This window comes from Piliocolobus tephrosceles, chromosome 20, assembly GCF_002776525.5.
Source record: "Piliocolobus tephrosceles isolate RC106 chromosome 20, ASM277652v3, whole genome shotgun sequence".
NCBI classification, from domain to species: Eukaryota; Metazoa; Chordata; class Mammalia; order Primates; family Cercopithecidae; genus Piliocolobus; species Piliocolobus tephrosceles.
In genome coordinates, this window is record NC_045453.1 from 803,897 (window position 1) to 822,232 (window position 18,336).

Genomic DNA, 18,336 nt, shown 5'->3' on the forward strand with positions numbered 1-18,336 from the left:
TCCCTTAGAAGCAAGGCACAGAGCTAATTTCTACCCCTCTGAGAAGTACTGGCATCCCTAGCAGATGACTGGAGGCTTGCCTGGGAGAACCACATCACATCCTCTGAAATGGAGCAGCATGGGCTGTGGGGCTGAAGGGAAGCATGGGCTGTGGGGCTGAAGTGGTAACTTGGACTCCACTTTTCTTTTTCCAAAATCACAGTATTCTCACATTGACTACAAGTAGCAGAACATCCATAAGGCTGTGGAAGCTGCCCCTACTGGGAATTAATGCTCTCTAACTTAGAAGAGTGGGGGCTTGAAGGGAGGCAGGCTATAGGGTTTAGAGAAGAAACTTAATATTTTTATAATATTAATAATGGTAATATTTATTTTTAATTATATGAACTAGGTCTGAGTACCTACTATATGCCAGGTACTGTTCTAAGCACTTTATGTGAATTGACTGATTTCATTCTTATAGTAACTCTCCGAGGTAGGTCCTATTTTACATCCCTATTTAAGAGTGATTAAATGAATTTCCCAATTTCACACAGCTAGAGAAAGGCAGAGCTGGGGCCAGATCCAGATGGTCTTGTTTCAGAGCCTGTGCTCCTCACCCCTGGGCTGCAGCTAGAATCATATTGGAAGAAGTGCACTGGGAGGCCACACAGTTGGTATAACCCAAATGAGAGAGGTTTTCCAACCTTAAGGTGCGTCACACTGTGAAGTCACGTTCAAAAAGAACGTTATCTCCTTCCAAAAAAAAACCTTTGAAAAGTAATGTAGATCTTTACATTAGGATGGTGTTTTTAGGAAATGGGATGGGCCATGAAGAGGAAATGGTACACATCATAAAGGAAGAGTTACTATAGGTCTTCTCTAGGTCCCTCTCTCCACATCCTGCCCTTTTCTGTAGCTGCTCATTTTTATTTTCAGATGCTTACTTTTGTCTCCATCTCATTCTACCCCACCTCAGTCTTCTTCTTTCCCCTGCCCTTCCCAGTACTTTGAGGTGTGGAGCAGTTTGGCCTATAGATGTGCTCTGCCAATACCCTCTCTTCTCCACTCTGATGGCCTGATGACTGCCTGAGTCAGAAAGGCTCTTACCTCCTTTGCAGGCTAAGAGAAGGAGAGCTATACTTATAGCTTAATTTTTAAAACTTGTGTTTTATTATATGGCCATAGCCAGAAGAAAGTCATTAGCCCAGATATGTTTTGTTCCTCATGTGGTAGGTGCCAGCATGAGAAAGAAAGCCAAGCCCAGATACAGCTTTTACTTGGCATTTATGCTGGGCCAAACTGAGTCATCAACACAGATAATTATTACTTCCTGGGAAGCGGTACAGGGAAGTTCCTCTGCTAAGGCATTTTCTGCCTCTAACTTCCTTCTTCTTACTCTCCCACTGCTGGAACTGTGATCTGGGAATGTAAATTTACATCAACCTCCCACAAGGGGAGGATCCTAATAGCAAACTTCTAAATAATGAGTAACCAGTGAGCATTCATTCATCTGTTTATGGACAAATAGATCTTCATATTGAAAGCGGGAATAAGAATTAGGAAAAGGGTCAACAAAATGTAAGAGAGACCACAACATATTAGATGCAGGGATAGATCAGCATGCTTTAAAAAAAGATTTTCTTCAAGGAACAAAATAAATAATTGAGAAAATGTCTCTTTTTGGTACTTTTCAGGAACAAAATTTTTTTAAAAACTGAGATCTATCAATGGTTGAGCAGTCAGAATTAAAAAGGGAGATGGAGGACATATAAGAAAAGATTGTAAGAAGTCTCAGAATTTATTAGTAGAATGAAAACTTGCATTAAAAAATAGATATCAAATTTAATACCCTTAAAAAATTTAATCAGTTGACACACTTGAAAAGCTTTTCCAGAATACAGAAGAAGGGGCCAAGTAGATTAAATCAATGGGGAAGATGATGATGAAGTGGAGAACAGAGAATGGAAATTGGTGATATTGAAAGGAAAGAATTAAATTGAAGGTTGTTATGTAATAGTCTGTACCTCCCTCTACCACTCTCCTCTCCCCTCCAGTGACAGGCAACCAGGCATTTGCAGATGCCACCTCCACCCTAGGAAAAACAAAGAACAGATTTGGGTGGAGGTTCTGTAAAAAAACTGAGAAGGACCTGGTGAGTGGCTCACACTTGTAATCAAGCCTAGCAGTTTGGGAGGCCAAGGCGGGAGGATCACTTGAGGGCAGGAGTTCAAGACCAGCCTGGCAACAAAAAGTTTTTAAAAATTAGTTGGGCACGGTTGGGCGTGGTGGCTCATGCGTGTAATCCCAGCACTTTAGGAGGCGGAGGTGGGTGGATCACGAGGTCAAGAGATAAAGACCATCTTGGCCAACATGGTGAAACCCCATCTCTACTGAAAATACAAAAATTAGCTGGGCGTGGTAGCAGGCACCTGTTATCCCAGCTACTCAGGAGGCTGAGGCAGGAGAATTACTTGAACCCAGGAGGCAGAGATTGCAGTGAGCCAAGATTGTGCCACTGCACTCCAGCCTGGGTGACAGTGTAAGACTCCATCTCAAAAAAAAAAAATTAGCTGGGCACAGTGGCATGTGCCTACAGTTCCATTTACTTGGGAGGCTGAGGCCAGAGGATAGCTTGAGCCCTGGAGCTCCAGGCTGCAGTGGGCTATTGAACTACTGCACTCCAGCCTGAGCAACAAAGTAAGACCCTGTCTCAAAATAAATAAATAAAAATTAAATAAATAAACTGAAAGGCAAGACGAAACAAAAAGATTTCATTGGCTAGTGTAGTTTTTGCTTCCTGAGAGTAAAGCTGTTCACATTTTGGCATGTAGAATATAAGGGGATGGAGACCCAGTAATAGAACCTCTGCTCATTAGTTATCAGGAACATACAACTTCCAGTTAACCTTTTCATTGCCTCGTTTCAAAGTATGAATAGGAAGCCAAAGATCACCAGACATTTGATTAAACAGCAGTAACTCAAAACGAAAAAGATCAAGTTTTTTTTAAAAAAACACCATTCATTAAGACCCAAAGATAATTTAAGGTATAGAAGAAAACTTAAGACATAAAACCCTCTTTGAATGCCCAGAAAAATGTAAGATTTTACAACCATAGAACAAGTGAATGTTGTAATAACTGAATGTATAGAAAATACGAGCTCTAGAAAATCATAATTGATGAAATCAATAGGGGGTGGAAGATAAAGTTAGGAAACTCTTTAGAAAGGTAGAATAAAAACATCATGGATATAGAAAATATGAGAAAAAACTTAAAAGACTTTAACTTTAAAAGTTAACTTTAGGCCGGGCTCGGTGGCTCACACCTGTAACCCCAACACTTTGGGAGACCAAGGTGGGCGGATCACCTGAGGTCAGGAGTTCAAGACCAATCTGATCATCACGGCGAGACCCCGTCTCTACTAACAATAGAAAAATAGCCGGGTATGGTGGCACATGCCTGTAGTCCCAGCTACCCGGGAGGCTGAGGCAGGAGAATTGCTCAAACCCAGGAAATGGAGGTTGCAGTGAGCTGAGATCGCACCACTACACTCCAACCTGGGTGACAGAATGAGACGCAATCTCAAAAAAAAAAAAAACACATTAACTTTAAATGTTAAAAGACCGATCTAAGAATTCTAATATCCAATGAGTAGAATTTCTAGAAAGAGGAGGCAAGGATACTATAAGGGAAGAAATCTTTTTAAAAAATAAACATTTCCAATCATAAAGAGAAATAAAAGCTTTTAAATTAAATCACTTAAGTATGAATGGGAAGAGGAAAAAAAAACCCTAATCTGTCCGTGACATTTCAGACACTTTAAGGATAAAAGAAAATCTTTTTTTTTTGAGATGGAGTTTCACTCTTGTTGCCCAGGCCAGAGTGCAATGGCACGATCTTGGCTCACTGCAACCTCTGCCTCCCGGGTTCAAACGATTCTTCTGCCACAGCCTCCCAAGAAGCTGGGATTACAGGCATGCACCACCATGCCTGGCTGATTTTGTATTTTTAGTAGAAATGGGATTTCACCATATTGGCCAGGGTGGTCCCAAACTCCTGACCTCAGGTAATCCGCCTGCCTCAGCTTCCGAAAGTGCTGGGATTACAGGCATGAGCCACCTGTACCCAGCCTGGATGAAAGAATATCTTTAAAAGCTTCCAGGAAGGTGGTCAGTAAGGTTGGCCAAAAAAGAAAAAAAAAAAGCTTCCTGCAAGAAAAAACAAGTCACCCACCACAAAACAACAAAAACTGGTTCCCAAACCAACAAAAACCCCACGAAAACAAAAACACAGCCACAAACAAAATATATGAAACAATGGTCTTCAAGAAACTAGGCATCAGGCAGTGAGGAATCCTGATTCCCTGAGTGATGGAAACAATCAAGGTGAGCCCCGTGATGGTACTAGCTTATTACTTTGAGAAAGTTTGCAGACACAGCATAGAGAAGAGAGTACCCAGGTGGAGCCCAGTGCACTCCCTGAGTTAGGAGATGCAGCTGGGAGTCTCGGGAGACCAAAGCGGTTAGAGTACTAAAGAAGAAAGAACCATCCAAAGATTCCCCTTTCCCTAGTCAGTACTCAGCAGAGTATTGATCAGTGTTGTCATGTATGTGGTAACTACTCAAGGTCGAGAGAAACCTATCTGAAAGGATTCGAGGATAGTGCCTGGTATGTGTGTTCAGGGCTGAGAACAGTGCCTGTTTTCACCAGTTAGACTGGAAAAACACATACAGGCCTATCTTAATTTATTGTGCTTTGATTTGTTGCACTTTGTAGATATTGCATTTTTTTTTTTTTTTTTTTAACAAATTGATCGTTTGTGGCAGCCTGCATCCAGCAAGCCTGCTGGCTCCATTTTTCCAACAGCATGTGCTCACTTTGTGTCTCTGTGTCACATTTTGGTAATTCTCATAATATTTCAAGCTTTTTTATTATTATATCTGTTATGATAATCCATGATGAGTGATCTTTGATGTTACCATCGGAATTGTTTTGGGACGCCACAAACCGCACCCATATGAAATGATGAACTTAATAAATGTGTGTGTTCTGACGCTTCACTGGCTGTTCCCTCATTTTTCGCTTTCTTCTCTGACTTCCCTATTCCTTGACCATAACAATATTGAAATTAGGCCAGTTAATAACCCTACAGTGGCCAATAAAGGTTCAAGTGAAAGGAAGAGTCACAATTATCTCATTTAAAATCAAAAGCTGGAAATGGTTAAGCTTAGTGAAGGAGGCATGTTGAAAGCCAAGACAGGCTGAAAGCTAGACCTCTTGCACCAAACTGCTAAGTTGTGAATGCAAAGGAAAAGTTCTTGAAGGAAACTAAAAGCTCTACTTCAGTGAACACAAATTATAAGAAAGTGAAACAACCATATTGCTGATACGGAGAAAGTTTGAGTGGTCTGAATAAAAGATCAACCAACCATAACATTCCCTTAAACCAAAGCCTAATCCAGAGCAAAGCCCTAATTCTCTTTAATGTGAAGCCTGAGAATGTTGAGGAAACCGCAGAAGAAAAGTTTAAAGCCAGCAGAGCTTGGTTTATGAGGTTTAAGGAAAGAAGCTGTCTCTATAACATAAAAGTGCAAGATGAAGCCTTAAGTGCTGATTTAGAAGCTGCAGCAAGTTATTCAGAAGATCTACCTAAGACACTTGATGAAGGTGGCTACACTAAACAGATTTTCAGTGCTGACAACAGCCTTGTATAAGAAGATGATGCCATCTAGGAATTTCTTTTTTATTTTATTTTTTTATTTTTGAGACAGAGTCTCGCCGTGTTGCCCAGCCTGGAGTGCAGTGTTGTGATCACGGCTTACTGCAGCCTTGACCTCCCAAACTCAAGCCATCCTCCCACCTCAGCCTCCCAACTAGCTGTGACTACAGGAGTACACCACCATGCCCAGCTAACTTTTCTATTTTTTGTGGAAATGGAGTCTCACCATGTTGTCAGGGCTGGTCTTGAACTCCTGGGCTCAAGTGACCCTCCCACCTCGGCCTCCCAAGGCGCTGGGATTACATGTGTGAGCCACAGCACCCAGTCTCTAGGACTTTCATAAATAGAAGTCAGTGCCTAGCTTCAAAGGACAGCCTGACTCTCTTGTTAGGGGCCAATGCAGCTGGTGACTTTAAGTTGAAGACATTGCTCATTTACCATTCTGGAAATCCTAGGGCCCTTAGGGATTATGCTAAATCTACTCTGTGCTCTTTAAATGGATCACCAAAGCCTGGATGATAGCACATCTGTTTACAGCATGACTTAGTGAATATTTTAAGCCCACTGTTGAGTCCTACTGCTCAGAAAAAAAGATTCCTTTCAAATATTACTGCTGATTGACAGTGCAGCTAGACACCAAAGAGCTCTAATGGAGGTGTACAAGAGGATTAATGTTGTTTCATGCCTACTAATGCAACATCCATTCTGCAGCCCATGGATCAAGGAGTCATTTCGACTTTAAGGCTTATTATTTAAGAAATACATTTTGTTAGGCAATAGACTCCTCTGATGGATCTGGGCAAAAAAAAAATGGAAAGCCTTCTCAAAAAGATTCACCAATCTAGATGACAGTAAGAGCATTCATGATTCATAGGAGGATGTCACAATATTAACATTAACAGGAGTTTGTGAGAGGTGGATTCCAGATCTCATGAATGACTTTGAGGGACTTCAGTAAAGGGAGTTACTGCAGATTTGGTAGAAATAGCAAGACAACTAGAATTAGGAGTGGAGCCTGAAGATGTGACTGACTTGCTGCAATCTCATGTTAAAAACTTTAATGGATGGGGAGTTGCTGCTTCTGGATGAGTAAAGAAAGTGGTTTCTTGAGATGGAATCTACTCCTGGTGAAGATGCTGTGAACATTGTTGAAATGTCAACAAAGGACTTAGAATATTCCGCAAACTTAGTAAAGCAGTGGCATGGTTTGAGAGGATTGACTCCAGTTTTGAAAAAAGTTCTGCTGTGGGTAAAATGCTAGCAAGGCCAGGCATGGTGGCTCACACCTGTAATCCTAGCACTTTGGGAGGCCAAGGTGGGCGGATCACCTGAGGTCAGAAGTTCAAGACCAGTCTGACCAACATGGTGAAACCCTCTACTATAAATACAAAAATTAGCTGGGTGTGGTGGTATGCACCTGTAATCCCAGCTGCTCAGGAGACTGAGGCAAGAGAATCGCTTGAACCCAGGAGACAGAGGTTGCAGTGAGCCACGATCACGCCACTGGTCTCGAGCCTGGGCAACAGAGCAAGACGACTCCTAAAAATAAATAAATAAATAAAATGTTATCAAATAGCCTGGCATATTACAGAGAAGTCTTTTGTGAAAGTAAGAGTCAACTGATGTGGCAAACTTCATTGTTGTCTTATTTTAAGAAATTGCTGCTGGCACAGTGGATCATGCCTGTAATCCTAGTATTTTGGGAGACTGAGGCAAGAGGATCATTTGAGACTAGGAGTTCAAGATGAACCTGAGCAACATAACATGATCCCATCTTTACAAAAACAGATTTTTGTTTTAATTCATTGGCATGATGGTGCACCTGTAGTTCTAGCTACTCGGGAGGCTAAGCTGGGAGGATTGCTTGAGAAGGAAGCAATCTTTCTGGAGGATTGCTCCAGAAGTCAAGGCTGCAGTGAGCTATGATTGTGCCACTGCACTCCAGCCTGGGTGACAGAACGAGACTCTATTTCAAAAAAAATGAAAAGAAGGAGAGAGAAAAAGAGAGGAAGGAAAGGAAAGGAAAGGAAGGGGAGGGAAAGGGATTGCCACAGCCTCTTAACCTTCAGCAGCCAACACCCTGATCAGTCAGCAGACATCAATATGGAGGCAAGACCCTCCACCAGCAAAACGGTTATAATTCACTGAAGGCTCAGCTGACTGTTCGCATTTTTTAGTAATAAAGTATTTTAAAATTAAGGTGTGTACATTTGATTTTTTTAGATGTGTTATTGCATACTTTAATAGACTATGGTACGTTGTAAACATAACTTGTATATGTACTAGGAAACCAAAATATTTGTGTGACTTGCTTTATTGCATTATTCACTTTATTATAGTGATTTGGAACCAAGCCTGCAATAGCTCTGAGGTATGCCTGTAGTTCACTGGGCCCTGGGTAGAGCACTCAGCAGGATTTTGTCTCAGTAGCAGGGAAAAATCAACCCTACACTGAGCTGTGGCTTCAGACCTTCCTAATAATTCATAAAAGCAGGACCCCAAAGAATCAAACTGTTTTCTAGTAACTTAACTGCTTTCCAGAACAAAGCATAAGAATATTTATAAGAATACCAAAATATTTAGCACCCAGCAAGGTAAATTCATAGTGTCTGGCATCCAGAGATCATCAGGCTTTAAAAAAGCAGGAAAACACAATTGATAATGAGGTAATCAGTCTTCAAAATTGGCCTAGAACTGACAGAAATGTTAGAAGACAAGGACATTAAAACAGTTATTATAACTGCATTTCATGTGTTCAAGAGGCTAGAGGAAAGACTGAGCCATAGAAGACATAAAAAGAGACCCACAGCTGGGTGCAGTGCCGTGTGCCTGTAGTCTCAGCCATTCAGGAGGCTGAGGCAGGAGGATCACTTGCACCCAAGAGTTCAAGGCCAGCCTGGGCAACATAGCAAGACCCCTGTCTCAAAAACAAAACAAAATAAAAATTCAAACTTCTAGAGATGAAAACTACGTCTAAGATGAGGAATACGCTGGATAATAATGAATGCAATAATTGAGAATTTTTTAAAGAGGAAATACACACTAGATGAGATTAATGACAGATTAGATAATGCCAAAGAAAAGATTAGTGAATTTGAAGCCATAGCATTAGAAACTATCCAAGGTGAAGTGCAGAGAAAAAGAATCCAAAGTCATAGTCATGAGGACAGCATAAAGACATTTGATGTCTTTTTGTTTTGTTTTGTTTTCCTTTTTGTGGACATCAGGGTCTCTCTATATTGCCCAGGCAGGTCTTGGACTCTTGGGCTCATACTGTCCTCCTCCTCCTCCTGCCTCCTGGAGAGCTGGGATTACAGGTGTGAGAAGAGTTTGCTTTGCATTAATCTTTTTTTTTTTTGAGACAGAGTCTCACTCTGTCACCCAGGCTGGAGAGCAGTGGCACGATCTTGGCTCACTGCAACCTCCGCCTCCTGGGTTCAAGTGATTCTCCTGCCTCAGCCTCCCGAGTAGCTGAGATTACAAGTGTGTGCCACCACACCTGGCTAATTTTTGTATTTTTAGTAAAGACGGGGTTTCACCATGTTGGCCAGGCTGGTCTTGAGCTCCTGACCTCAGGTGATCTGCCCGCCTCAGCCTCCCAAATTGCTGGGATTACAAGCATGAGCCGCTGTGCCCAGCCTGCATTAATCCTTTCTTAGCTATTGGATAATGTGTTCCACCAAACAAGGTAGTTAACCAAGAAAGAGGAGACAAGTAAACCACAGAGCCAAATCCGTCAACTGAGAGCTCCAGGATGGTATCAAAGAATGTGAATGTCCAGCCAGAATGAGATAGAAGAAGAAAGGGAGTTTGATAGAGTTTCTGATATGTTGAAATCAGTAGTTCTCAAATCGGGGTGAATTTGTCTTCTTCTTCCCCGTAGGCATTTGACAATGTTTGGAAATATTTTTGGTTTGCATTGTGTGGGGGAGGTGTTATAGGCAGCTAGTGAGGGCCTACAATGCACAGGGCAACCCCACAGAACAAAGAAATATCAAGCCCAAAATGAAAATAGTGTTACTGTTGAGACACCCTGGAGTAGGCAAATTGGATGGGGCTGTTAGAAAAAAACAGAATTGATTTGTAAAAAAAAGTATACAGGTGATAAAAAATGAAGCTGTTAGTACTTCTAAGAATAATAATAAAGCAAATTGGAATGTAAAATGTACTTAGCCTGCAGTGAATAATATTTACATGGTTTTCACATTGTAAACAATAATTACTAATAAACCACTTCAAGTGACAGCAACGCAAGATGACAGCCACAACAGGCTCAGTAGTAAAAGTCCCTTGCAATTTTTGACTATTGGAAGAACTTGAAGAAAGCCAGAAAGGAGTAGGAGATGACACAGTTAGCTGGAGTCTAGAAGATTACGAAGACATGACACTTACAACATGGACAGGGATGATAATTGGGCCTCCAAGAACAATTTGTGAAAACCAAATATATAGCCTTAAAATAGAATATGGACCTAAATACTCAGAAACACCCCCCCTTGTAAGATTTGTAACAAAAAATTAATATGAATGGAGTTAATAGTTCTAATGGAGGGGTGGACGCAAGAGCCATATCAGTGCTATCAAAATGGCAGAATTCATATAGCATCAAAGTTGTCCTGCAAGAGCTTCGGCACCTAATGATGTCTAAAGAAAATATGAAACTCCCTCAGCCACCTGAAGGACAGTGTTAGAGCAATTAATCAAAAAGAAAAACCACAGGCCCTTCCCCTTCCCCCCAACATTCGATTTAAGCAGTCTTCAGTTTTCACAGTAGTAAATTTTCTAGATATGTCTTGTAGACCTCAGAGTACTGGAAAGGAAGCTCCCATTCAAAGGAAGTTAAGATACTGTAAATGATACTAATTTTTTGTCCATTTGAAATATGTAAGTTGTACTATAACAAATCATCCTGTCAAGTGTAGCCACTGTCCACGTAGTTGAACTTCTGGGATCAAGAAAGTCTGTTTAAATTGATTCCCATCATAACTGGTGGGGCACATCTAACTCAACTCTGAAAAGATACTCACACAATCACCTTGCTGCTGATTACATGGCCTGGGGTCTCTGCCTTCTCTCCTTATCCTCCCACCTCCCACTTTCCCTGCAACAACAGCCCTCTAGCTTGGGGGGCTTGTTAGAGTAGATGTGAAGGCTTCAGGTCACAGCCTGTGGGACTACTGCTGGGTGTGTGGGGTGCTTTGCCTGCACCCCTGGTTTCTTAAAGTCTTAAATGATGCCCCTTCCAAGCCATCATCCTTTCCCCCACACTCCTCCACTTCCGCCTTTGGCCAAAGCATAGATTGTAACCCTTCCACTCCCCTCTGAGATTGGCCTTTGGTGAGGAATTCAGAGCTTTCCCCATGTCTTCTCTCCCCCACCTTTATCAAGGGGTGCTGCTTTTTATTCCATCCTCCTCAGGTTGCTTTTTGCACCATCACCACCCAACACCTTCCATGACACTTCCTTGCTTTGGCCAGAAGCCATCAGGTAAGGTTGGAAAGAGTCTTTGACCTCACTTTGTTTAGTTTTGGAACCATACTTATTCACTCTCCACCAGCCTGGGAAATGAGAATTGGGTCCTCAGCCCTGCCACTCTCTGCTGTCATCGGCTGATGCATTGTTTTTAACTCAGGTTTTGATAAGGTGAAAAGAATAGTCACCAGGGTTACACAGACCTGCCAGCTCTCAGAGTCCTTGGTGGTTAAACTTGGAGAAAGGCCACATGAAGACACTTGGAAGCATACATGATCCCTCTGAATTGTTTTACTTTCCTGTAATTGCTTTTGCTTTTAAAAATGGAAGTTTTAAACAGGGCTTTCATTTGGTCATCGTTGCAATCCACTGGGGTCTAGTTTGGAATCTGACAACTGGAACAAAAAGAACCTTGAATCCAGTGCATGCCTTGGTTTTGGTGCTGCTGCTGCTTCTCAAGATCCTCAGCAGGGATTAAGAAAGAACCAGGTGTGCACAGCAGATTCCCCGAAATTGGCAGGCTTGACCTCCTGGCAAATTGCTGCGTCTTTCCACTTTCTGTTCAGGACCACTAAATACTGATGCATACCAAAATAAAAGCAATTTGTTGTGTAAAAAAATTATTAATAAGCCAAAAAAGTCATTTTATGGTATTAAATTATGTTAGGATATGTGTGTGTAAACAGTTTGGGACCGGGCACGGTGGCTCACGCTTGTAATCCCAGCACTTTGGTAGGCTGAGATGGGTGGATTGCTTGAGCCTGAGAGTTTGAGAAAGAAACAGTTTGGGAATAGGAATGGATGTAGAAGAACTACATCTTTGCCAGAAGTCAATATTTAGTTTCTAAAGAAAATGAAGTGAGTTCTAAGTGGTTGCTTCGTTTTTTAAAAAATTATTTTTTGAAAATGCGGAATGCTTTATGAATTTACATGTCATCCTTGGAATTTGCATGTCATCCTTGCACAGGGGCCATGGTAATCTCTGTATCCTTCCAATTTTAATATATGTGCTGCTGAAGGGAGCACCTAAGTGTTTGCTTATGAGGAGTGAAACTAGTCGGGGTTTGTGAAAGGTTGGAGTCGGGGATTACCATTTTTTATTATAAGCCTTTTGTACCATTTGATTTTTAAAGCCATGGACATGGAGTTTTTGATTAAAATTTTATTTAAAACAAAGGCAAAAAATACACAATATACAAGTCTATATGTGCACGTGTGTGTGTATAAATATATATGTGCCCATTATTGAAGATAATCGGTACCAAAGTTTCTGAAAAAATAGTTTCCTTGTATGGGAAAACGTTATATGTATAGGTGCTAATATAATTGATAAAATTTTGATTTATTATTCTATTCACACTAGTTTACACCAAAAGAGTCATTTCTGAACATCAGAAAATAATTCTGATTGTCCTAATGATATTGACTTAATTATTTCAATGTTTTTGCTCTCTGTTGCAGTTGCAGGATGTGAGTTTGAATCTATGGAATGTCTACAGCAAGATGGATCCTATGTCTCTGGAGAGTTTGCTTTCAGATGTAAGGAGCCAAACAGTAACTTTTAAATATTAGTATACATCCAGCTCAGTGACCTGCTCGTGATCTTTAATTTGAAGAAATGCAAAGTATACTTTAGTTTGCCTTAGTCAAAAAATAGAGCAGTTTCTTTCTTGGTTATTGTCTTGAATTCCTTGGGGGTATAAAGGAGCCTGGCAAGTGACACTGCTCTCTCTTCCACTCTGAGGTAACCTCACTGGAGGCAAAACCAGGGCCTCCTACCTGGCCTTCGGTTTAGGTTTTTACCTAAAGGCATTCTTTCCGTTGGACTGGACTTTAGAAAAACAATGCAGAAGGCTTTCTCTGGCATGAAAAGATAAAAAGATGAGATTATGGCTTAAAGGAATCAAGGATTAGAGCTGGGGGGCAAACTTTTTCTGTGAAAGTCTAGTTAGTGATATTTTAGCCTTTGTGTGCCTTATGGTCTCAGTGGCAACTACTTGACAATGCCACAGTAGCATGAAAACAGCTCTAGACAGTCTTTAAACAAATGGGTATGTCTGTGTTCCCAGGAAACTATTTACAAAAATACATGGCCTGTCTATATCAGGATTGGGGGGAAATTTGCAATGAGGAGCAACAAACAGAACTAAAGCTTTAGGACTCTGTACTCTGGTTAGGCTGGTCAGTAGTGTCGCTCGGTGGCCATAGATCGATATGCACGGTCATGGACTTAGAATTAGCCATTTCTCCAAGGAGCTTCAGTGCAATTAGCGAGGAACAATATTTAACAACCAAGATCTTGGCATTAGGTATGTTTCTTGCTTCTGTGAGGACATTGGTTTTAGGCCCTTTGAGTGGGCATGCTGAGAAAATAAAGTAAAAGAATCATAAGGAAAGGAAAAGATACAGTTTCAAAAATTGTATTTCCTTGAAAGCACAGAAGGTTTGAATCTACATATTGAAAAGTGCAGACCGGGCACAGTGGCTCACGCCTGGTGAGGAGGCTAAGGCAGGCGGATCACCTGAGGTCAGGAGTACAAGACCACCCTGGCCAACATGGTGAAACCCCATTTCTCCTAAAAATACAAAAATTAGCCAGGCACAATGATGCACTCCTGTAATCCCCACTACTCAGGAGGGAGAGGCAGGAGAATCGCTTGAATCCAGGAGGTGGAGGTTACAGTGAGCTGAGATCATGCCCCTATACTTCAGCCTGGGTGACAGAGCAAGACTCCATCTATGAAAAAGAAAAGAGGTCGAGTGCGGTGGCTCACACCTGTAGTCCCAGCACTTCAGGAGGCCAAGGCGGGTGGATCATGAGGTCAGGAGATGAAGACTGAAATTAGTCTCCTGAGGCAGGAGAATCGCTTGAACCTGTAGGGTGGAGGGTGCAGTGAGCCAAGATCACGCCACTACACTCCAGCCTGGGTAACAGAGTGAGACTCTGTCTCTAAAACAAAACAAAACAAAAAATTATTACTGAGTGCTAGTGTTTACCTTGTAACTAATGTAAAAACCTTAATGCTCGGGCCGGGCGCAGTGTTTAACGCCTATAATCCCAGCACTTTGAGAGGCCGAGGCGGGCGGATTATGAGGTCAGGAGATTGAGACCATCCTGGACAACACGGTGAAACTCAGTCTCTACTAAAAATACAAAAAAAATAGCTGGGTGTGGTGGCAGGCGCCTGTAGTCCCAGCTACTCGGGAGGCAGAGGCAGGAGAATGGCGGGAAACCGGGAGGTGGAACTTGCACTGAGCCAAGATCGTGCCACTGCAATCCAGCCTGGGTGACAGAGTGAGACTCTGTCTCAAAAAAAAAAAAAAAAAAAAGAAAGAAAGAAAGAAAGAAAAAACCTTAATGCTCAATTTCCTTAATCTCTGACCATGTTCAATAATAAAATTAGTGTACTTCTTTTTCCTACTCCCTCCTTCCTCACCCATCCAGCTTTATCTTTTACTGTTCATTTCACTTTGTACTGTTATTTATATCTTTATTACTTAATTTTTCAGTTTTTTTTTTTTTTTAAAGATGGAATCTCGCTGTTGTTGCCTGGACTGGAGTGCAATGGCACAATCTTGGCTCACTGCAACCTCTGCCACCCGGGTTCCAGCAATTCAAGACCACCCTGGGCAACACAGCAATACCCTATCTCTAGAGAAAAATAAAAAATTAGCCAGGTGTGGTGATGCATGTCTGTAGTCCCAGCTACTCAGGAGGCTGAGGTGCAGGAATCACTTGAGCTCAGGAGTTCAAGGCTGTAGTGAGCTACGATCACTGCTGCACTCCAACTTGGGCAACACAGCAAGACCCTGTCTCTAAAAAAAAAAATATATATATATATATATATATATTAAATAAATAAAATAAAATTTGGGTGTTATATTTTTGTTGAGGATTTTATTATAGGTGCTTTGCTTCATTTTTTTTCTGCTATGGAGAAACTCAAGGCCACCCTGCATTTTTCTAGTTTATCTGTACCTGGATGCCAAAGGATTTTACTTTTTTTTGGGGGGATTCAGGGCTTAGGGCGAAGTCTAGTAACTTTATTAGAATATGTCTCAGTGTTGACCATTGTTGGACAATTTTCTCTGGGGCATGGTATATCCTTTTCTTTTTTGTTTTCTTGAGACAGAGTCTTGCTCTGTCGCCCAGGCTGGAGTGTGGTGGTGGGATCTCAGCTCACTGCAAGCTCCGCCTCCTGGGTTCCTGCCATTCTCCTACCTCAGCCTCCTGAGTAGCTGGGACTACAGGTGCCCACCACCACACCTGACTAATTTTTTGTATTTTGTAATTTTTTGCCCACCACACCTGACTAATTTTGTATTGACCTCATAATCCGCCCGCCTCGGCCTCTCAAAGTGCTGGGATTATAGGCGTTAAACACTGCGCCCGGCCCGAGCATTAAGGTTTTTACATTAGTTACAAGGTAAACACTAGCACTCAGTAATAATTTTTTGTTTTGTTTTGTTTTAGAGACAGAGTCTCACTCTGTTACCCAGGCTGGAGTGTAGTGGCGTGATCTTGGCTCACTGCACCCTCCACCCTACAGGTTCAAGCGATTCTCCTGCCTCAGCCTCCTGAGTAGCTGGGATTACAGGCACATGCCACCACACCTGGCTAATTTTGTATTTTTACTGCAGACGGGGTTTTGCCATGTTGGCCAGGCTGGTCTTGAATTCCTGACCTCGAGTGATCTGCCCACCTTGGCCTCCCAAAGTGCTGGGATTACAGGCCTGAGCCACCACGCCCGGCCTCAGTAATAATTTAAGTAATGAAAACACTATATATCAGAGTATTTGAAAAACAGCTAAAGGAGTGCTTATAAGAAATTTGTAATTGAAAATAAGTAGCCAAGTGAAGAAGGAGAGAAGAGTAAGGAAAGAATTCACTGCATGGAGAGCAGAAAATAATGAAATAGAACATACGAAAGTGGTAGAACTCATACATGATGCCAGCACTGGTACTTTGAACCTGAGAATAATGAAATAGAGAAACTGGTAGCTTAATTGTGGTAGGTTATATATTTTTTTATAACTTTTTTTCCCCTTCATGCCCTTGTTGTAGTTAACAGTGAGTATTCTTTCCTTTACACTGTTGGCCCTGGTCATATGGAAGGTGATTGGTCATAACATGACATGTCTGACCAGAGGCCTTCGGTGTTCTTGTGTGATTTTTCTTGCCCTCTTACACTCTTGACATGAGAACTTTTCCCAGGTATGTGTCGGTCCTGAAATGACATACATAGAACAGACTGTAACAGCCCAGCTGAGCCGTAGTCAGCCTGCAGACCTGTAAGCAATAACCTGACTAATAAACTCATCTAACAAGAAAAAAAAAAAGGGAGAAAGCAGAAATTTCAAAAGAAGAAAAAAGAGGGCAGTGATAGGTACAAGGAAGTTAAGAGTCATAAGAAGGTAATTGCGTCACTTCAATGCAAATACATTTGGTTAAAGGTTAATTAAAATAGGCCCCAGGATAGATAGAAAATCTAAAATAACTGATTTTAAAAAGGCAGAGAAATTACCAGGAACACATTTCATGAGTGAATTCTCCTAAAACCTTCAAATATAGTTTGAGAGCTATGTAAAAGTTCAGATCCAGCCAGGTTCTGAGCTGGGTTCTGAATTCAGGCAGGATTAGTGGCTCACGCCTGTAATCACAGCACTTTGGGAGGCCGAGGCAAGTGGATCACCTGAGGTCAGGAGTTCGAGACCAGCCTGGCCAACATGGTGAAACCTCTTCTCTACTAAAAATACAAAAATTAGCCGGGCGTGGTAGCACATGCCTGTAATCCCAGCTACTTGGGAGGCTGAGGCAGGAGAATCACTCGAACTCGAGAGATGGAGGTTGCAGTGAGCTGAGATCATGCCTCCAGCCTGGGCAACAGAGCAACATTCTGTCTAAAAAAAATAAATAAAAGTTCAGATCCTACCGTTAAAACATTTTAAATGTAGTGATGAACTAAATCAGACCAGACAGCACTGAGAAAGGACATCTTGCAAACTTTTAATGAAATTAGCTAAAAAAAAAAATTCAGACAGCACTGGATCTGAAAAAAAGAAATTAGCTGTTGTGGCCGGGCGCGGTGGCTCAAGCCTGTAATCCCAGCACTTTGGGAGGCCGAGACGGGCGGATCACAAGGTCAGGAGATCGAGACCATCCTGGCTAACACGGTGAAACCCCCGTCTCTACTAAAAATACCAAAAAAAAACTAGCCGGGCGAGGTGGCGGGGGCCTGTAGTCCTAGCTACTCAGGAGGCTGAGGCAGGAGAATGGCGTGAACCCGGGAGGCGGAGCTTGCAGTGAGCTGAGATCCGGCCACTGCACTCCAGCCTGGGTGACAGAGCAAGACTCCGTCTCAAAAAAAAAAAGAAATTAGCTGTTATCAAAACTCATAAAAAGAAACTGAAGAAAATGAAGACTACAGACCACTACTATGAATATTGATACCAGTATTTTAAGTTAAATATTAGCGAACAGAACCTAGTATCATATTAAAATAAAATTCTATGAAGTAGGGTTTTTTAAGGGCTCTATATTTAGTTCAGTATCTGGAAATCTATTAGTGTAATTGCTATATGAATTTTTCCTCTTGGAGCCTTTTATAATGACTCCATAGATACTAAAAAAGGCATTTGATAAAATTGAACATCTGTTCTATTTAAAAATTTCCTTTTTTTTTTTTGAAACAGAGTCTCACTGTCACCCAGGCTGGAATGCGGTGGTGCAATCTCAGCTCATTGCAGCCTCTACCTCCGGGTTCAAGTGATCTCATACCTCAGCCTCCTGAGTAGCTGGGGCTACAGGTGTGCGTCACCATGCCTGGCTAATTTTTGTATTTTTAATAGAGATGGGGTTTCACCATGTTGACCAGGCTCGTCTCAAACTCCTGACCTAAGGTGATCTGCCTGCCTCGGCCTCCCAAAGTGCTGGGATTCCAGGCATTAGCCACCGAACCCAGCCTCTGTTTAAACATTTCTAATTAAAGAAGAATGTAAAAGAAAAATAACATTTGAAATTTTTGGTTTTTAAAAAAACATCATCATCCCCTGGCTAACCTAATTATGAAAAAAAGTGAAAATGCACAAATATACAGAGAATATAAGAATTAGGAAGACCATTTAACCACAGATAAAGAAGAGAGACAGGTAATTTAGTAGTAT

At 41.7% G+C, this 18,336-nt stretch overlaps 1 protein-coding gene, 1 non-coding gene and 1 pseudogene across 3 annotated transcripts in view; 2 read left to right on the forward strand and 1 right to left on the reverse strand.

Annotated features, from left to right (window-relative positions):
• Positions 1-18,336, forward strand: part of C20H20orf194 (chromosome 20 C20orf194 homolog) — a 167,697-nt gene that overhangs the window by 34,020 nt on the left and 115,341 nt on the right. For both annotated transcript variants that reach the window (XM_023220244.1, XM_023220245.1), the window contains exon 7: positions 12,634-12,711. In XM_023220244.1, coding sequence (XP_023076012.1) covers positions 12,634-12,711 — 78 coding nt within the window. The remainder of the gene's footprint in view (positions 1-12,633; positions 12,712-18,336) is intronic.
• On the forward strand, positions 9,956-10,400 carry LOC111548072 (annotated as a pseudogene).
• On the reverse strand, positions 12,093-12,198 carry LOC111548269. The gene has a single exon (XR_002733349.1). It is a non-coding gene; the product is annotated as a U6 spliceosomal RNA (small nuclear RNA).